Here is a 19,645-nt window from a genome sequence, read left to right on the forward strand (position 1 = left end):
AGGACCCGTGCTGTTCTTGTGGTTCTGGAACCAGGATTGAACACAGTATTGCAAGTGTGATGTCACCAGTGCATTATTAACCCTCACTGTAGCCTTCTCTGATTGTGCTCAGCATCACACTGCTACTGATATGAGGAATGCAGCGGAGGCCATGCGTGTCTGCTTTTTTTAAAATGCTCATTGCTCTTAATGTTGAGTTTCTAACCTTGATGAGGGATGTGCTGTACGGCAGACCAATGATTTGAGGTAGAATGTATTAATGATCTAAACCATTCTAATGAGCAGTAATTGATAGATTTTAACTCGTCAGATTTGATGTGTTCTAGTGTTGCACTGGTCAAACAAATGATCCCTGGTGAACGAGAGCGCTTATTTCTAGCTGTAATGTTTCTTATATAGAAATCTAAGCCGACGCGATAAGAAATAGCCACACCTGCGTGAAGGTTTCACTTCCACAAAGAACATTTCTGTTTGGCCATATTTTTGTTGATTGAGACACAGCAAGGATGAGGAAACATTCGCTCTAATCAACATCTGGGCCGATGGTTCAATCCAACAAGCTGCTTCTAGGGCATTGATACGCGCGTTGTGCGCTTGTATCTGTCACCCAGGTCAACCCTGCTTTATCAAAAGCAGTGTGAAATCACGTGCATGTCACCGGGTCCTGACCCGGGCAGAGCATGCCAGTGTAAAAAGGGGCTTATCTTGACATAAACCATCACCTCTGCAACAGGAATGATGGACAAAAATAAAGGGTAATGCAGTTTATAAAAGCTGTAGCATTCACTCTGGAAGAAAACATTTGACGATTAATCGAGCAGTCAGTGAGGAAGCAGTTTCCCCTGTCAGTTTGGTTCATGTGACGACGCTGAAGCAGACTTCCACTCGAAATGGCTGTCATTGAAGTTTCTTTTACCAGTTCAAAATGCAGCGCTGTTCGGAGTTTAGTAGCTATGGACGATAAACTGTGCACTAGAACAAGAAGCTAAACTGTGTAGAAAGCAGTTGCCCATGACGTATTTTATTTTAATTTTGCATCACCTTTTTCTTACCAACAATTCAAAATATCTGGGGGGAAAAAGTGTCCCCTGTAACTTGTAAGTGAATACCAAAAATCTTGTAACTAAGCCGTCCTTCTTGTTTTACTAACACTGCACTAAGTGAAAGGGGCTATTTCAAGGTGTATAATTAGAGGCTGTTTTGCTGACAGCATTGATTTATATAGACCACAAATCTGCCCCCCACACCCCCCCTCCCTTCCACTCAGGATTTCCTCAAGGAATGTTCCGATTTCCCGGGGGGGGGGGTGTGTTGGCAGATCAGAGCCTTTTCCACTGGTTTACAAGGTTTATTGTATCTCATTCCAGTGAGCTCATTTACCACAATTTAAGAGTGTTTAACCCTTGAGGATATGCTGCCTAGAGACCAGGGTTTTAAAATCCATCTCTGTAGTACTGTGCCTTACCACTGCATCAGTGAAGAGCGACAATATCGAAAGGACTAGGGTCTACAAGTTGTCCGCTCTAGTGCCCTCTCGTACCACGTCCTGGATCGTTATCGCTGTGTTACCCGTTTGACAATGAGGGCAATAATCCTGCCATCGGTGCGCTAGAGCGGACATTTTGAAAAGAGCTTTGAAACACATTTTGAAAAAGTTGTCAAGGTGTTGGAAAGAAACGTTCCAGGCAGGTTATTTAAACAGTTGTAACAATATGTGTTGGGTGTGTAGCGCTGCATTTTTCAGAACCCCGCTACTTTCTCTCTAAAGTTAGCAGAATAGATGTGTTTTGTAAAATATTTAGCTGTTAAACTGTATTTTAACCATAAACATATTAAAAAAAAAAAGAGAGAAAATCCAGACAGCTTTTTCAGTGGTCCGTTAATGCTGACAGTGCCAGTCTCGTGTGTGTTTTCCTGGCTTTGCTCTGTTAGTCCGATATACTCGCAGTGGAGAGTCTGCCAGCTGGCATTCTACAAACTAGACTTAATGTCTGGACTGGCTTGACACTGTCTATGAAAACTGAACCCATGACCTTGCACTTAATTCATGAGGTAGTCTGAGTTAGTATTTACAGCCCTTTTTAGATTTTTTTTACATGCATTTCAAATTGAACGTTGTTTTTCAAAACATTAGTATGTAATTGCTGTGGTTTACAGAGCATCAAGATACTGTGCCCCAGCAGAGCCCCCTGCTTCCTTCCTACGAGACAGTGCCGATCGCTCACTGGGGTGTGTCTGACCTGTCTGTGTTTGTGTGACTCGCTGGCTTGCTAATCGATCAGTGTTAATTCCAAGTGAAGCGTTTACCTTGCAGAGGCCGGGACCTGCGTTTTTACATGCTTGGAACAACTTGTTTGTGTGAGTGTGTATGTGAGAGAGAGAGATTTAGTTTGACTTTTTTGCTTTTGTTTAAAAAAATGTTTTTTTGCAATGCGTCGAGATACAGTGCAATCGTGATGAAACTGGCTCAGGGTCTCTCTTTTGGTTATCTGTTGGCGTATGGGGGTTGTCTGTAAGGCATTATTTTCAGTGTTTCTGTACAATATCATTCACAACAATTGAACGCTTACCCACTTACCAGTTAGGACAGAAGAGCACCCGTTCTCACTGAGCAGTTATTTTAAACAGTACCCTTTATGACCACAGAGCACTCTAAAATAAATACATTACAAATTAAAAACACTCAATCCATTACAGCATCCCCACAGACGCGTCTCGTAGCATCTGTACGCGTCTCGTAGCATCTGTAATTGAATTAAATCCCCCGAAAATATCAATGAAACCAAAAGACAGTCAGAGAAAGGCCTGTGGAAGTAGTCATGATTTTAAACAGCAGCTCCGATATCCTGGTGCAAGACAATCTGCAGTCTTGAGGTATAGTGACTAAAAGCCCTTTCACCCTTTGCGTGCCATGCTGTATTTTGGGCATAGGAGGACATGGGGCATTAATTCAGACACACATACAGTGTAAAGGCCATTGTAGTGAAATCATTGACTCGGACACGCAGTTGCCTCTTTTCACATTTAGCAGCAGTGCAGTCTTGCTGTCCTGTATGAATTTCTAACAGTATCCCCCCCTCTCTCTTGCAGGCTTACGCCAAGTTCGCTGGTGCCCCCCTCAAAGTGCACAAGATCACTAACCCCTGGAGAAGCCCCACAGGTACTGTGTTTTTCTGAATGCTCTCTTGTGGGATGGCTTTGGGATTTCTTCAGCCATGTTTCAGTCTGAAAGGAAAATCAAAGTGCAGCAGCTGCCTGTTCCATCCCCAGTCACCCCCCGGCATTGCACAAGTCAAAGATCTGTACGTGTCACGTATTTGTATAATTATCCTTGACGGTTTTTTTTTCGGCAAATTGAAACCTGCCTGAAACAGTGACTTCTGCAATTGGAACTGGGGCTGGCAGACAGACAGAGCTTTGAACTGCTGTCGAACGAGTCTGATCTCAAGTCAGCAGATGGAAGCTTGGCTTCAGTTAATGTTTGGCCAAAAACTTTATCATAAAAGTGAACACAAACTACTCACCCGGTCCTGTTTCCTGAGGCATTACCCGGAACGTGTGTGTTTACCTGACTAGAAACTAGAAACTCATGCTGGCTAAAGCTGAGAACACATCTTACCTGAGTTGGTAGTTTATAGTTTAACCATTACTGTTATCAGAAATGTGCAGGCCATACATAGCTGTTAGCTGTAGTTTTTGTATAAGTGGTAAGTGAGACTTGTGATCAGTTTTTCTTCGTGGTCTTCCATATACAGCAAAGTGCTCTGCAGATCGTCTCCTACACAAACGCATATCGCACTCGTTTGTAAAATTCTTTACAAACCTTCCCGATATATTTCACCATCATCAGAGAGCCGTGTCCTTGACAGTCATTTTCCACCGCCTTGTCCTGTCTGCTGCCAGCTGGAGAAGTTCACATGCTTTCCATCTCTCTCTCCTACGTCCGACAGCATTCGGTGCAGATATTTTGCTTCTGTCTCTCCCTCGCTCTCTTCCTTTCAGTTTTACCGGTTAGGGTCAGGTTTTCCAACCCATTCCTCCTTAAAATATGTCCTAGAAATGTGAGCTGTCTTGTTCTTATTAGTGTCAGTATGTTCCTGGTGGTGGTTGCTGTGTTAAGTACGGCTTTGTTACTTTTCCGGGCTGTCCAGGGAATTCTCAGCATCCTGCATAAGAACCACATCTGTGCTGCTTCTATTTTACTAATATGTTTAGACGTGTTTAATCCTGCTGTTTGGAAACTAGTGCCTATTCAACCCATAACAATAGTGCTGAGAAATACTAAAATTCAACGACAGATGTTTCAACTAGAAGTCTTTTTCAATTTCTTCTGCAGACGTTCCAAAAGGCTTCTAGTTGAAGTGTTTGTCGTTTCAGTTTCAGTTTATTTTTAGTATTTCTGAAACACGTTAAAGTGAAGCTGCATCCCTTTCAAAGAGGAAAGTATTTCTTGCGCTGTAGTCACGTTTCGTTCTGAAGCTCTATGCTGTCGTAATCCCTGCTTTGTATTTCCCTTGCCAGGTAGTTTGCCGGCTCTGAAAACTAGTGAAGACGGCAGTTTATCGCAGCCACACAAAATCATCGTCCACCTCCGAAAACAGGTAATCGTTTCAGATGTGCCGATGAAATGAAGTTGCTGGGTTTCGTGTGCCTGAAACCGTGTTTGTTTGTGACGCGGAATGCACCAGTATACTTGGAACAGGGGTGTCGGGCTGCAGTCCTCGAGGGCAGCAGGGTCTAATGGTTTTTATTCTAACTCAAGCTCTTGCTTAACATAATTGGTGGCAAGCTGTTTTTCATGCTGCATTTTTCTTCCAATGCTAAGGGCAAACATCGCAGCACCTGGTCATGACGCCAAGTAAACCGTCCTTGGCTAATGTGTCTTTAATGTAGCTGGCGATGAACAGAAAGAACACCACGGATCCTCTCCTACCCACAGATTAAGGTTCTGTGGTGATGGGAGAACATTGTATGTTGACCTGATGAGGAATCTGATCCTGCTGTGTTCCACTGTCCATGGGTCTCGCTGGCCGACCTTGTGTTGTTCCACACTCTGCCACCTTGTCCGTTCTCCCTGCTTGGCCTGGGAAACTGCCTATACGCATCCTCTCCTCCTGCTTTTGCACCTTGTTGACTACCAGCTTCCTCTGTGGAGCTGGGGCTGCTCTGTGCCATGTAGGAGGAGCTGAACTGAGACCAAGGCCTCCTCTTCCATGCTGTACTTGCCCCATGATATCACTGATACGAAGGGCAGCCTTTGCATCTTCCACAGCTTCCTTTGCAGTCCACTTTTTTCCCGTTTTCAACACGGGTGCTGCCTACCTTTCACTACCAATGTCATTTCCAATCGAACCTTGGCACGCTTAACCCTTTGCGATCCTATATTGGACCAGGTCCGACATTACAATTCTCCCTTTCCGGTCCGATGTCGGACCCTGTCCGACATCATCAAAAAGACGTCAAGCACAGGTCTCTAGTCGTTTTTTCTCTGGAAAAAGCAGAGAAAACCTTTCAGTGGCCGAGTGAGACCAATGGGATCCGAATGAAGCCAAAAAAAGGGGGTGTATCTTGTAGATCCATGCATTACATAGATAATGCTGGCACAAACAAAGGAGGTAGCTGCTTCTGCATCCAGCGCTCAAAGAACATCACAGACATTTGCAGAGCTTTTTGAGATGTTATAGCAATAAAATAATGACTTGGATCGCATTATTGAGGAGTTTGGTGATAAAACGAGTGGAGAGGATTTATCAGTGTGCACGTCTATAAAGAGGTATGTGAAAAATACAGCGAACAAGGGGTGGGGCTTGGCTGGAGATGCAGTACTGAGTGTCCTTTTGCGATTCAGTGCCTTTTAAACCTGTCTTACTCTGAAAAAAAATATTTTAAACTGCACATGTGAAAATAAACATTGCCTGTGAAAATAAATTGGACCCGACGCGCCTGACAAGCGCTGAATAAACGGACCGGCAGCTACAATATCCCTTTACCATACAGTCCCACTCTGCTGTGGCAGCGTGGAAATCCCAACCATTTCCTGACGTAGGAACTGATTAATATTTCCAGCTTCTCTATTGTTGTCAAGGAAACCTCATACACAGTGAGTGGCCGCAGAAGTCTTGGCAGTAGAACGAACAGAAAGCACCAGAGTTTAAACTGCAGCAAAACACATAACTCGCACCCCTTCTCTGTAAAGAGACCATCGCAGAGATGCCCAGATGGAATCCATCAACACAGGGTGCCAGAAATTCGAAGGGGAACAAAAATTACTGATAAAAATGTTACTGGAAATAATGAAGAGACTGTGGCAGTGAAGTAATTGCTGCGTGACTGACTGCCCAATAAACAGTGTAATGCGCTTTCCAAGCCAACTTCTGAGGTTTCTGATTATTTACAAAAACGAACTGATCGCTGCCTGGCGTGCGCATCCCCAGCGCACAAGAACAGTTGCACGGAATTTAATTTCCAACTGGAAAAGCTCCTGGAAAGGCTCTCTGATCCCTGACTGACTCCGCTGTTGAAGCGGTGTCTGGATACTCTGCTTTTCAGAGTAATTCCCTGTAGCGTGTGTTGCGTTGTTCGATAGGAATTTAAAATGCAATCAAGTCTTTCAACAGAAAACAAACCATTCTCCTGTTTGCCCTTGTGTATAATAATAATAATAATAATAATCTATTTTGTATATAGCCCCTTTCATAGTGAACCACTGTCACAAAGCGCTTTACAAGATACGATACTAGGGTGTGTGAACGATGCATCAGCTGCAGAGTCACTTACAACAACGTCTCACCCCAAAGACGCAGCACAAGGAGGTTCAGTGACTTGCTCAGGGTCACACAGCGAGTCAGCGGCTGAGCTGGGATTTGAACCTCCTGGTTACAAGCCTGTTTCTTTAACCACTGGACCACACACTCCCTAATACTGCTGTGGTTTGACTTGCAAGGCCACTGTCTGGAGCACAATGGGAGTCATGCAGTCTGGAGCCTGGTATTTAAGTCCTGGTGGAGCTGATCCACTACTAGTGATTGACAGTTTTATTTATTTTTCAGAAATACAATGCAGACTACGACCTGTCTGCTAAAGAGGGCGCTGATACCCTGGCATTCCTCTCTCTGCTGGAGGAAAAGCTGTTGCCTGCACTGGTGAGTGAGGGCGGGGGCAAGAATGCCTGAGGGTATTTCCTCGTAGCAAAACTGGTTAAGTAAACACCTTGTGAATAATATCTGTCGGCACAGGGATAGGTATTATAAAGCCACCGCAAAGGAAATGTTCTGTACACTTTATTACTGCTTGGAATTTTAATGCTGAATATTAGTAGGATTGTGTTGATGTGGTAAACTTTCTGATCGCACTGTACAATACAGATTGCTCAGCTACTTTGAGTACTAACGTTGCAATACAACAGGTATGATATATACAGGGCGATTTCATAATTCACACAGCGTTGCTGTTTTTACATTTGTTTTCAATTCTGTTTAAATGCCGACGTTATTGAACAAGCCTCTGGTGTCCAAGTGGTGTGTCCGAGTGTCTCTGTCCCACACTTCCCCTTGCATGTCACCCTCCACGCACCCTGCGGTTTTCACAATGAATCCTGTCATTCTGGACACATCTGTAGCACAAGTACAAGAGAAATCCTCTGGGTTCCTTATCAAGTACGAAATGCAACCATTGCAGTATGGATATTTACCTTTTACAACCAGAAACCTGAATATGTTATCAAAGCTGCTTGTGGGGCCTGTGACGCAGTCATGCCCTGCCCCCGAGGGCATAATAGTACTGCGCTCGCAGACCTCTGTGCCATTTTCCCTTTCAAGACTGACCTGACAGGAGAGCCTGGTTCAGATAAGTACTTGTTGCCTGTGTGTTGCTTAGTGTGACTCATTTTGTGTATATTGTGCACTACAGCCTGATGCTTGTACGTCCCGCTGTGGCCTTGTGGCCTGCGTGAAGCCAGCGGCTTGTGTCGCTCCTGGATCCAGCAACATAAGTCAGCTGACTTTGTGCTACCCCCCTCCACGCTGAACATCTCCTACCTGGTGTTAATTTCTCTTTTAAAATATGAGACATTTATATTTTGTCTGATTACTGTTTTTTTGTGGAGGAAATTCTCTCTGGTGTGTGTATTTTTGTGTTTGTTTTTTTTTTTTACAGGCACTACATGCACAGCTGCTGGGTTACAGCAGTGCTGCACAGCACTAGGGTATGCGCTTCGCTTGTGATTGCTTGCAGTCTCATCCACAGTATCTTGCTGTCGTTCTGGTGACTGCTTTTGCAACACCGTTGCGAAGGCTGTTAGCACCTCTAACAAGCAGGCTTCCCTTATTCTCGTGTGTGTGTGTGTGGTACTGACCGAGTGGTTCTGCCAGTGCCCAGTGCAGGTGGGCATCCCTGCACGTTGCTACCCGCGGTGACTGAACTGGTGGACCTGTATGGTACCGGTGCTGAGGTCATCGACCCTGTCCGTTCCCGACCTGGTACCGTATCGGTACCAAACCAAGGAGGGGCGCCATGACTGCGTCGCATGCTCTTCGATAAATCTTATTCAGGTTTTGGGTCTTTAAGAGGTAAATACCCATACAGTAATGGTTATTATAATCATTGTGATAATAACCTAATGTTAGCTGGTGTACACTTCCGGTACGTTCAGAACATTTGAAATAATTACGAAGTTCGGTTTGTTTCAGATCTACGCCTTTTGGGTGGATTCCAAAAACTATGTGGAGGTGACTCGGAGATGGTACGCGGAGAACATCCCCTTCCCTCTCAACTTTTACCTGCCCACCCGCATGCACAGGTGTGCCCTGGACCGGCTGAGGCTCGTCCGGGGAGACAGCGGCCTGGAGCCCGGGGACGAGGCTGAGAAAGAGGTGAGCGCTGTGAAGGGAGGGATGAGATACACATCATCCATAGCCAGGGCTTCATTAGGGAGGGCTGAGAGATACGTCATCCATAGCCAGGGCTTCATTAGGGAGGGCTGAGAGATACGTCATCCATAGCCAGGGCTCCATTAGGGATTGTTACAGTTTAAGTCAAGACTGAAAACACACTTTTATAAATTCAGAGACGACAAGACTGCTCGTCAAGGTTTGTCATTTGTAAATTTAGCACTATTGAGTGTTTTAATAGTTATATAGAGAGTTATAATAGATGTAACCTTTTTTTTTTTCCAGCTTTACCAGGACGCATATGAGTGCATGACCCTACTGTCTCAACGACTGGGAACTCAGAAATTCTTCTTTGGAGATTTGTGAGTCAGTTATGTTTATTTATTTTATGTTTCTTTGTGTGATTCGTAAATAAGACCAATTGATCTATGATGTACTATTTTGTTAAGATACAGCAAATTACATTGCAATTGGAGTCTGATCAATAGGGTGAGCTCCTGTAGATATTGGTATGGGCTCTCCTGTAGATATTGGTAGGGTGCTCTCCTGTAGATATTGGTAGGGTGCTCTCCTGTAGATATTGGTAGGGTGCTCTCCTGTAGATATTGGTAGGGGGCTCTCCTGTAGATATTGGTAGGGGGCTCTCCTGTAGATATTGGTAGGGGGCTCCGCTACAGATATTGGTCCTCACCAGAGCTTGTCACAAGTGCTCTGCTTCTGCTGTTTAGTATCTCTGTGTTCCCTCCCCTCAGCCCTTCCTCGTTGGATGCCTATGTGTTTGGTCAGCTGGCCCCTCTACTGAAGGTCAAACTGCCCAACTGCAAACTGCAGCAGCACCTCAAGTCTCTGGACAACCTGTGCCACTACTGCAGCCACATCCTAGATCTCTACTTCCAAAACGAAGCCGGTGAGTATGCTTGAAACATTTGCACACGAGTTTGGGTTCAGTTGCTTGACGTGCCCAGTAAAGCAATGCACTTCGTGGAAACCTTGGCCTCTTCTCTAGGGTCCTGCAGTGGTGTCTGCAGGGACAACACTTCAACATCTTGGCAGTCACCACTGCAAAACTCCCTTAGTTAACAAATATACCAGTAGCTGAATAAAAAATGAGACCTGGTACCGCACTAGGATAGAGAAAGCAGTTTACGTGCCTTTCAGAGTTGTTAAACCTCCTGTCATTTCTCATGAGCAGTGGAGACAGCATGTCAGTCATGAGGGGAAGCTGCAGGCCAGTGACGAGAAGGCCACAAGATCAAGGAGGGCAGTCCGAAAGAGCTTTGTTTAACCCGATATGCTAACCGGTATCAAAGTGCTGTAACATATAGTGAGCATCCAAAGAAACGTATCACTTATATTTGGATAAAATTCACTAATCGAAAAATTACAAACAGTTTTAGAGCAGGTGCAATGACTTATTGTGCTGATTAACAGTTGACATTTTACTGTCTGAAGTTATGGGGGGATCAGGGTATACTGTGAAAGTCACAGGCTAGTCGTGTGTGTGGCCACCGTTGGAAGCAGTAGAAACAGTGCATCTGCGACGCATGCTGTGCACCAGGTATAGGACTCTGTCTGGTGGAATCCTGGCCCATTCCTCTTGTAGTGCCTGGATAAGCATGTGCCTGTTCAGTGGTCTCCGAGCCCTAGAAGCCGCACGTATCTCAGTTGGTGGCCCGTCATTGACAGAGTGTGTCTGGTTATACCGTCTCGCCAGGTTTGAAATCGCTGGCTGTGAGCGCCCAAGACGGGGAGCCACAGCACCCTGCCCCAGTCCAGACTCCAACATGCCGATTGCATGAAGGCGCTGCTCTCTCGACAGACATATTGATGTTTTTCTGTGATTTTCTTTATGCTTTTATTCAAGCTGGCAATTCAACAGCTGAAATCACTCCACCTCCATTGTCCAATTAACTGTCTCTCTAATTAGATGATCTAATGCATCTGCTTCAATCATAGTCACCCAAGCGTGTCATGGTCAAGGAGGAATGATCGAGTAATTAAAAAGAAACCGAAAACAATTTGTCAATGTCCATCATTTATGTACCTTATTTTTTTTCCAAAAATAAATGTGTTATAACAGCGATAAGTTTCTTTTGATACTTTCAAAAACTGCATCTGTGAGACCTAGAAGGTACGATTTTATAGAACATTTAGCGAGAGGTGCAATAGGCAAACTGTTTCCTAATTGAAGGATGAGAAATAAATATACGTGTCTTTCTTGCTCATCAAAATGCGAACAGAAGAGCCTTTAATGAATAGTTCATTGGAGATGTCAAAGTAAAAGCTTCTCCAACATGCACATCTAGTCATATTACAAGTCTCAAATGTGCAGTTTTAAAAGAAACACATGTTTTAGCTCACTCCCTGGATCACCTAGGGAGTGAAATTGTCCACACCCCTTCAACGGCTTCTTTCCTGTCAAGAAGCAATCAGCTGCCTCTCCTATTGACTGATATCCTTTCAGCCAGAAACATGACCCAGAACACACTGCAGGGGTGACATAACCAAGCAAAGTAAAACATACTTCCTGCAAGGCAGAACTTTCCTTCAGCTAACGCAGTACCACTTTTTCTAAAATGAAAATACTTGTTTGCTATATTTCTTTCCAAACTGCACATTTTGAAATCTGTTTAGCTAGTGCAAAATGGGAAGGTGTCTGGAATTATTTTGTAAGCTACAATTTGCTAACGGCTGTCGTCTTCTCGTCGCAGGTGATGGCTCAGCCCGAAAGGCCCCCGCTCCGCGAGGTGACGGCTCGGATTTCGACAGCGATCCGCACAAGCGCCGAAACCAGTTCCTGTCTGTACTGGTGGCACTGGGAGCCATGGTGGGCTATGCATTCCTAACTGGGATTGTGTCTGTACAGAGAAGCGATCCTCACAGTGCACTGAGTGGGAGGAGAGCTCCACAGCTGGCAGGAGACGAAGCGGATGATGAGGATGGAGAGTAGACCCCTGCTGGGGGGGCGGCTTATGCTAGGGAAGGATGAAATAAAATCCAGTATTCTGAGCATAAATAAATGTATATTCTGAATATATAGATTTGCTAAGGAGTGCTTACTGAGTTTTCCAAATCCATTTTCTTGTTATCCCCTGCGTTGACTGGGATACAGTGGACGTCACAGTTGTATAAACCGCTTCTCTAAACTTGTTAATATTGTTTAGCAGATTGCATGTGCTGTGTCAGGTTGTGGGGGCGTCTCTGTCTGTACATCCTTTCATAGATATGCCATTCTTTACTATTCTGTACATATTGTTCATTTACGTCTGTACTTAATCTACTTTTGAATTTACGTTTCATAAACTCTACTTCTGAATTTACAGCTCTGGCAAGGGATCGATACTACTGACAGCAGTATAATTATTATTATTATTATTATTATTATTATTATTATGAGTTTTGTTTTTCTTTTAAATACAGTGCTGTAGCTGATCCCATCCTGTGCTATGTGGTTTATTTGCAGCTGGTAAAAACTGCAACTCAGGAAGCAACAATTAATCAGTGGTGGTGTATTTTAAAAATCTTTTGCATTATACTGAAATAAGCAAGATCTTCAGCTGGAGAAAAGGGGGTTCATGTAATATTGCTGCCAGTGCTGACAAAGGGAAGACGGTGGGTTTGTAAAGCCGCTGTGCACACTTACACTGCAGCATCGATCATAAGAACATAGGAAAGGTTACAAACGAGAGGAGGCTGTTCGGCCCATCTTGCTCGTTTGGTTGTTAGTAGCTTGTTGATCCCAGAATCTCAACAAGCAGCTTCTTGAAGGATCCCAGGGTGTCGGCTTCAACAACATTACAGGGGAGCTGGTTCCAGAATCCCGTAATTCTCTGTGTGAAAAAAGTGCCTTCTATTTTCTGTTCTGAGTGTCCCTTTATCTAATCTCCATTTGTGACCCCTGGTCCTTGTTTCTTTTTTTCAGCCCCCCTGGGTCGACATTGTCAAGACCTTTTAGAATCCTTAACACACGGGTTCTCAAGCCCGGTCCTGGGGGCCCACTGTGTCTAGCTGCTGTAAAATTCAATTTGTTTTCTGTGTCTGAGTATCCAGCGAAACCGATAGAAGGTGCTTGCTAGGGGCCTGCGGAGCGCTAGGTGTGCTTTGTGATTGCAGTCCAGTTTAGGTAATGAAATGAGGTTGGCGTTCGCCAGGTCTCGACCCAAACGTTTTCATCATTTTAAAGCTTCTGGTACTACACTAGGTTTCCTTGCCTTCCAGGAAGTCTGTCACTGCTTTACTTCCTCTGCCATTTTCACCTCCGCAGTGTCTTCTGGGTCGCATTGGCTGCAAAGAATGTCAGTCATTAGGTGAAGCAGCTGATTGGTTACTGACAGGAAAGCAGACCCTGAAAGGGGTGGGGACAATTTCACTCTGCAGGATCCCCGGGATTCTGGAAAGCATGGCTTGCAAACACATTTCTGTATCAGATATTATGTATTCCTTTGTAAATGTTTATTTCAAACCTTGCACACCTGAGTCGTCCACAGTGAATGAATGTGCACGTGTGGAATTATTTTGTTAGCTCGTTTAATTGAGTCGTATTCAAAAGTGACATTCTCTTTTCTGCTCGGTCAGTGCGAAACCTTCATTGATGCAACCACGTTAAGAAGGTTAGGCTAATTTAACTCTCCAGTGTGTCCTGCCTAATCCTCGACAGTTGTGATAAAACTGGAATTAGAGATTTAAACATCCGTGCCAAATGAAGATAAAGCTGTTCAGTGCGAACTCAAGTTCCCATGCGCTGATCAAATGAATTAAATGCACTGTCAAACACACTAGTGTAACAGTGACTGCGCTGGACCAGTTCCCAACTGTGAGGGGCATGTGCTGCAGTTTAACTGGGGGGAGTGAATATCGGATTTTAGAAATGTTTGAAAAAGTTATTTAAACACAATTCACAATTAGATTAAACTGATTGTAGTTAACAGAAGAATTGCATACGTTTTCGGTGGACAGACGTTCACTATAAGTCTCTTTTGGAAAGAAGCCTGTGCTTTTCATTACATCTGGTACTGCGCTAGGATGAAGAAGCCTCTTGTTTGCAAGTCGTGCTTTCAGATAGTCTTGCACTTGCATGGCGATTTCCAGAGGGAAATTGTCCCCGCCCTTCAGGGCCTTCGTTCCTTCCAGGAACCAAGCAAACGCTTCCCTTAATGATTTGACATGCCTTTCAGCCAGTAACATCACCCTGAAGATGAGGTCAAATTACAGAGGCAATGTCCGGCAAGGCAAGCGAACTGATAACCTTTTACCCATGTTTTATAAAGGGCGATGCACGTTTACTATGTCATGTTCCACAGAACGCATTTACACTGCATTGAAGTGCACCACTATTATGATTTTTTTGAAGCATTTTGTAGAAACTACCAATTTCAAATAGAGAAAACATCTAGAAGCAAGTGTTAATGGTATGATGTACAAGGCAGAGACAGCAGAGTCGAGTCTTTTAAGGTTTTCAGACCTGGAACAAATTGAAAGTGGGAACGTAGCCAGTGTGTGGGTTAAAAAGCCTCACAGATTAGCTCACTCTTGGCAGCAGGGCTTAGCAATGTGTTGCAGCTTTAAAATGCTCCACATGACCGGTTCTTGGATAGTATTGGGAGGAAAGTATGTGCCATGGATAATTGAAACTAGTCTGGTAGCAACTTGTTTGTAATCCTGCCTTTCCTTACTTGTAAATTACACCAACGAGACCCTTCCTCTGTCTGACTCGCGTAAAATCATTCTCACTCAGAGACTCCAGAACCCCTGAAATGTTTACAAGAAACACAGTACTGTTGCTGTGCCCCGTGTTGTCTCAATTGCAGAAATATATATTTTTTTTACATATTCTTTTTGGTTTTGCTACTTTTATTCACACATCAGCTAGCGCAAGGGTTTCCAACTCTGGTCCTGGAGGGCCGGTCTCCCTCCTGGTTTTTGTTCCAGCTGTACCCTAAATTACTTCATTTGACCAATTAAGCTCTTAAGTGCTTCATTTTGTCCAATTAAATAATCTGCATATTAAAACTAATTATTATATGAGTTTTCAAAATGTATTAACCCAGACGAGGGGATTAAAACAAAACATCTTGAAAACCCAAGTGCCCGATTACACGGTCTCGATAGTGTAAATGATTTGTGTGTGCATGTTATTTTGTAAATCGCATAGTCATTCATTTAAAAAGAGAACATGGCACAATAAACAACTTGAAGAAATGGGCTTCGTGTTTTTCCAGCAGAAGGCGTAGACTGCATGAAATCATAGCAGAGCTCTGAAAGACAAAGAGATCGCTGTTTTAGCTTTTTAACATGCACAATAATACAGACTCACTTTCCTTGCACATTTAAATGTCCACTTCTTTACACAGAGAGGGATGGATTACCTAGCCATGTTCTTAATGAATCACTGGGATCCTCTTACTTCTATAGTCGTTAAACTCTCAACAGTGCTGAATTTAGAAATCCCTAATGGAAAATTTATTGAAGTTGCTTTCCATATTTCTAGACAAAGTTTTGAGATCAGTCAGCTCCTAGGAGCTAAATGAGTACCGACGGGCTGAATGGCCTCTCGTTTTATGTAAAAAAAAAAGGTGTGCATTTTAATATGAAGATATTTTAAGATACTGCATCTTTAAAGTACAGGGTTGCATGTCGCTGTGCATTTCCCAATGCAGTGCGAAGCTGTAAGGTTTCTTCTCAAAGGAAGGCTTTGAAGCCTGTGGTATCTTGTAACTTTTCCCCTCTTTTTAACAGAATTGTAAAGTAATAATTATTTTAATATATAAATGTGGGTTTGGGTATCCTGTTTCCGTTTTGTTGGTACTATTTATGTTCAGATGTTCACAATAGAATGAAGTATTTCTGTTATTAAAAAAAATAAAATCAATTCTGTGTTCTCTTGAAGTTCCTATACGTTTGCCTCGTGCCAATGAAATGTTAAACTTCACATGATTAGTGATGTGTCAGGTCGCTGTAGGCAGAAAGGTCCCTGTAAAAGTTTAAAAGTTGAAACAGATGTATGTATGTATTGATTTTTCAACTTGTTGTTGATCACCTTTACAATAGCTCCCCTGGCTTTACCATCAAGATCTTTATACTAACCATGTTAATATTGCAGTAATATTTTCAATTGTTCTCAGTGCTGTTGCTTAAATATGAACACTTTTTTTTGTAGTGGAATCTCCAGTGAAGAACTTGCACAGCCAGTAACCTGTGCTCCCCTGACTGTATGTTATGTATTTATCTGTTTACATTTATATAGCGCCTTTCATCGCAAGGACCTCAAGGCACTTTTCAACATTTCACAATATTATACAAAATTTTAAAGACAAATGTAATTCTTATAAAACAGTAAAAAAACATTACATAGCTTTGCAAATCCCCCCTATGGTAGTTCCAATAAAGCTGAAACAATTTCCATAGGAAATATTTCATTTTTGTCTGTAGCCTTCTAGACCCTTGTCTGTAGGACTTGGTCTACTTTTTTGGGCAAAAGGGAAATAAAATCCCTCAGTTTCCATTCCACAGGGATCAAGCCCAGACATGCAGTCCTCCAAGCATCGCTGCAGTCCTATAGAGGAGGAAGCAACACCTGGATACAAACCTGGGCATAACTCACTCAACCTCCCCCATCCACTAGAATCATTTCAATAACTGTACAGGCAATTGAGGGACTGAGAGGGAGGCAGTGTGGCTCTAGTGGTTAGAGCTGAGAGACTGGGAGGGAGGGAGGCAGTGTGGCTCTAGTGGTTAGAGCTGAGTGACTGGGAGGGAGGCAGTGTGGCTCTAGTGGTTAGAGCTGAGACACTGGGAGAGAAGCAGTGTGGCTCTTGTGGTTAGAGCTGAGAGACTGGGAGAGAGGGGAGCTGTGTGGCTCCAGTGGTTAAAGCTGAGAGACTTGGAGAGAGGCAGTGTGGCTGTACTAGTTAGAGCTGAGGAACTGGGAGAGAAGCAGTGTGGCTCTAGTGGATAGAGCCGAGGGACTGGGATGGATGTTGACAGTGATTAGAGCTGAGGGACCGGGAGGGAAGATAAAAGTGTGCCATTCATAAAAAAAAGAACAAGGAAGAGTGCTTGTGTATTTAACCTGACTTTTAAGCCTCACTTAGTGCCCGAGGAAGAATAATAATAAAAAAAAAAAAACAACAGCACCTGCTCTTGTTTGATCAAGTTTCCATGGTGACCAGAAATAATAAAAGATATACATTTTCAGAGCTGACATTAAGTAGCTTGTAGGGGACAGTGCTGGTTAACCGGAATGTATGCGCTCCACACTGAAGCCTATGTATAGGTACACATGTTATGAAAATCTTTAGCTTCATGACGTACTTACATTGCCTGGTCAGTTTAGTAGGTCCTGTCTAACTGTTGGATTCACCCGGAATCAGAGATTATGATTGGGTGAATCAGACGGTGTGATCTTTATGAAGCTAGTTCACCTTATCGTCAGGTCCACCCAACCCCGATGGCTATTTTCAAGACGACAATACAGCCCTCCACCCTGCGGGAATGTGAATGTGTGTGAGCACACCGAGAGCAATGCTGGTGAAATGAACATTCTGGGAACAGACACCAGCATTGCTGCAGGAGGGAGTGTGATGTGGATACAGTCTGTTACCCCAAACCCGTTACCTTTCCAGCTGGGACCAATAAGGGGGTGTTATAGAACAGATTTACACCCCGCCCACCTCTGCTCTGCATTGCTCGGTGTAAAAGTGATTCTGGCTTTAGGCTCAGAACGTCTGGGCTGTGCTGGGACTCGCTGCGGTGAGGAGAAAGAACACAGCTGGACATTTCAAATTGGGGGGAAAAAAATAACAATGGTTACTTTAAATAAAAAAAAAAAAGAATGAACACCAAAATGTAGAAATGTAAGTGTGACATACAGACAGAGACATGTATATCCCCACACTCTGACACCCTCAATAACTAAATAATGTTAATAATGCCAACTTTGTCTGCGGTTTTCCAAACACAATATAAGCATGAGGCTATGCCATACACATGGACAAACAGACACCCCATATATGCCCAGAATCTGCTACTCCCAATTATTTCCCTTGAGCAATGTTAATTCCAAGTTTCATCACAATCGGATAAGGACCTCTCCAGATACGTGGAGCGCAGGGATCTGCATGACTGACTCCTTTCCAGACACAAGGAGTGCGTGCTTCTGCACCACCATCTCCACTGCAGCCCTTCACTGGGGTTAACACAGCTGTGTACTCCCGGTGTGCACTGATGGACACAGATATCCCTCATTCAAACTTTATTAATTGGTTCTTGTATCCAAAGAGCTTGAGTGTTTTAAAGTTAAATCACTAAAACCTGAATTGAACACCCCTCCCCTTCCCCCTCAGAGCAGATGTCAGGTGATCGGAGATGGAGGAAAGAGTGACTTTATCAGCATCAGTCAAATACTTTCCCCAGCTGTGATATGTGTGCTTGTGGAAAATGCCCGAGGCTTAAATGACATCAGCTCCTAGCTGTAAAAACACTGCTCTGGCATTCGATGCTTCGCTTCAGCGCTGATAAGAGACGCCTGACCCCATGTACAGCTCCAGGGCGGAGAGTAAACCGCGTGTGAACAGGGTTGTAAGATAACAAAGGGTTTATACAGTTAGGAGTAGATTCCCTAAATGTACAGTAAATGTGCACTCCACCTCCTATTCTTTTCAAAGGATTGCAGTGTATCCAGATCTCACTCCCTCTTGCAACAATGCAGTCTGTTCCCACACCTCCACCCTCATTCCAGTCAGCAGCATTGTTGCAGGGGGGAGAATGAATTGGATACACCACGATGTGCAGAAGAAAAAAAAGATTTGTTTTAAATTTCAAATTACTCTCTAAATTCAGTTGCAGACAAAAGTATCAAATCCCTATACTTAATATAACACAATTCAAGAAAACCCATTGAATAAAAAGCACTTAGTGAACTTGTAAATGTGACAAAATACTACATTTCTATTAGTTTAACGAGAAATCTTTGCAAAGTGATTTCAAATAGTTGTACATGAAAAAAAAAGTTGACATTACAAGTCTGCAAAAATGTATAGAACTAATTTTAAAAAAGAAATAAAATTATATATACTTGAAAACATAGACACAGTAATTAAGCTACATTATAACGTCTACAGCCAGAATAGTGGACATTATTTCCAATCTGTATTGAAAACACATATTTTGACAACAAAACTGATGATTATCAAGACACTACAACAAAGGGAATGGCTACAGAACAGTCTCAAACAGATGTGCAAGACGAAAACCCATAACTAGAGAGGCAATCGAGAAGCACCGCAGAACACACTCAGGTGAAACTCTTGAAAGAAACGGACGTCCAAAGAAATGTGCCTCCATCTGCATGTCGCACATGTGGTGCTGGGCTTCATTTCAGATTGCATGCAGGTGCCTCTCGGTCTGGACATCAGTCTGTGGGTCATGCTTGCGTTTTTACATGTATCATAAGCACAATATCCCACACACTGTAAATCAGCCGTTTTAATATACTTTACCGTGGATACCTTCATTGACAGTTAGGTCGTAAAAACCACTTAACGAAAGTCAATCTATTCATTGGAATCTCCTGTTTTTCAATAATCTGTACGTACCCTGGTGATACACGTCATAGCGATCAATCTAATCATCATATTGACAGATCCAGTTTGGAATTTATAAAAAGACGTTGTGCGCAATTAATACGCACGGAAAATGCTGTTTGTTTAGCCTAAGTGTTACTGAACCAAGGAACCAAGAGGAAAAGAACATTTTCATTT

At 43.3% G+C, this 19,645-nt stretch overlaps 1 protein-coding gene across 1 annotated transcript; it reads left to right on the forward strand.

The window, feature by feature from the left end:
* Positions 1–3,068: 3,068 nt before the first annotated feature.
* On the forward strand, positions 3,069–12,620 carry LOC121309945 (metaxin-1-like; the record flags this gene model as incomplete). Its single annotated transcript, XM_041243142.1, has 7 exons — positions 3,069–3,160; positions 4,522–4,601; positions 7,050–7,142; positions 8,688–8,870; positions 9,174–9,250; positions 9,641–9,795; positions 11,600–12,620. Coding segments are annotated over 7 exons (919 nt in total), but the record flags the coding sequence as incomplete, so codon positions are not given.
* Between the last annotated feature and the right edge of the window lie 7,025 nt (positions 12,621–19,645).

Source organism: Polyodon spathula, unplaced genomic scaffold, assembly GCF_017654505.1.
Source record: "Polyodon spathula isolate WHYD16114869_AA unplaced genomic scaffold, ASM1765450v1 scaffolds_1587, whole genome shotgun sequence".
NCBI classification, from domain to species: Eukaryota; Metazoa; Chordata; class Actinopteri; order Acipenseriformes; family Polyodontidae; genus Polyodon; species Polyodon spathula.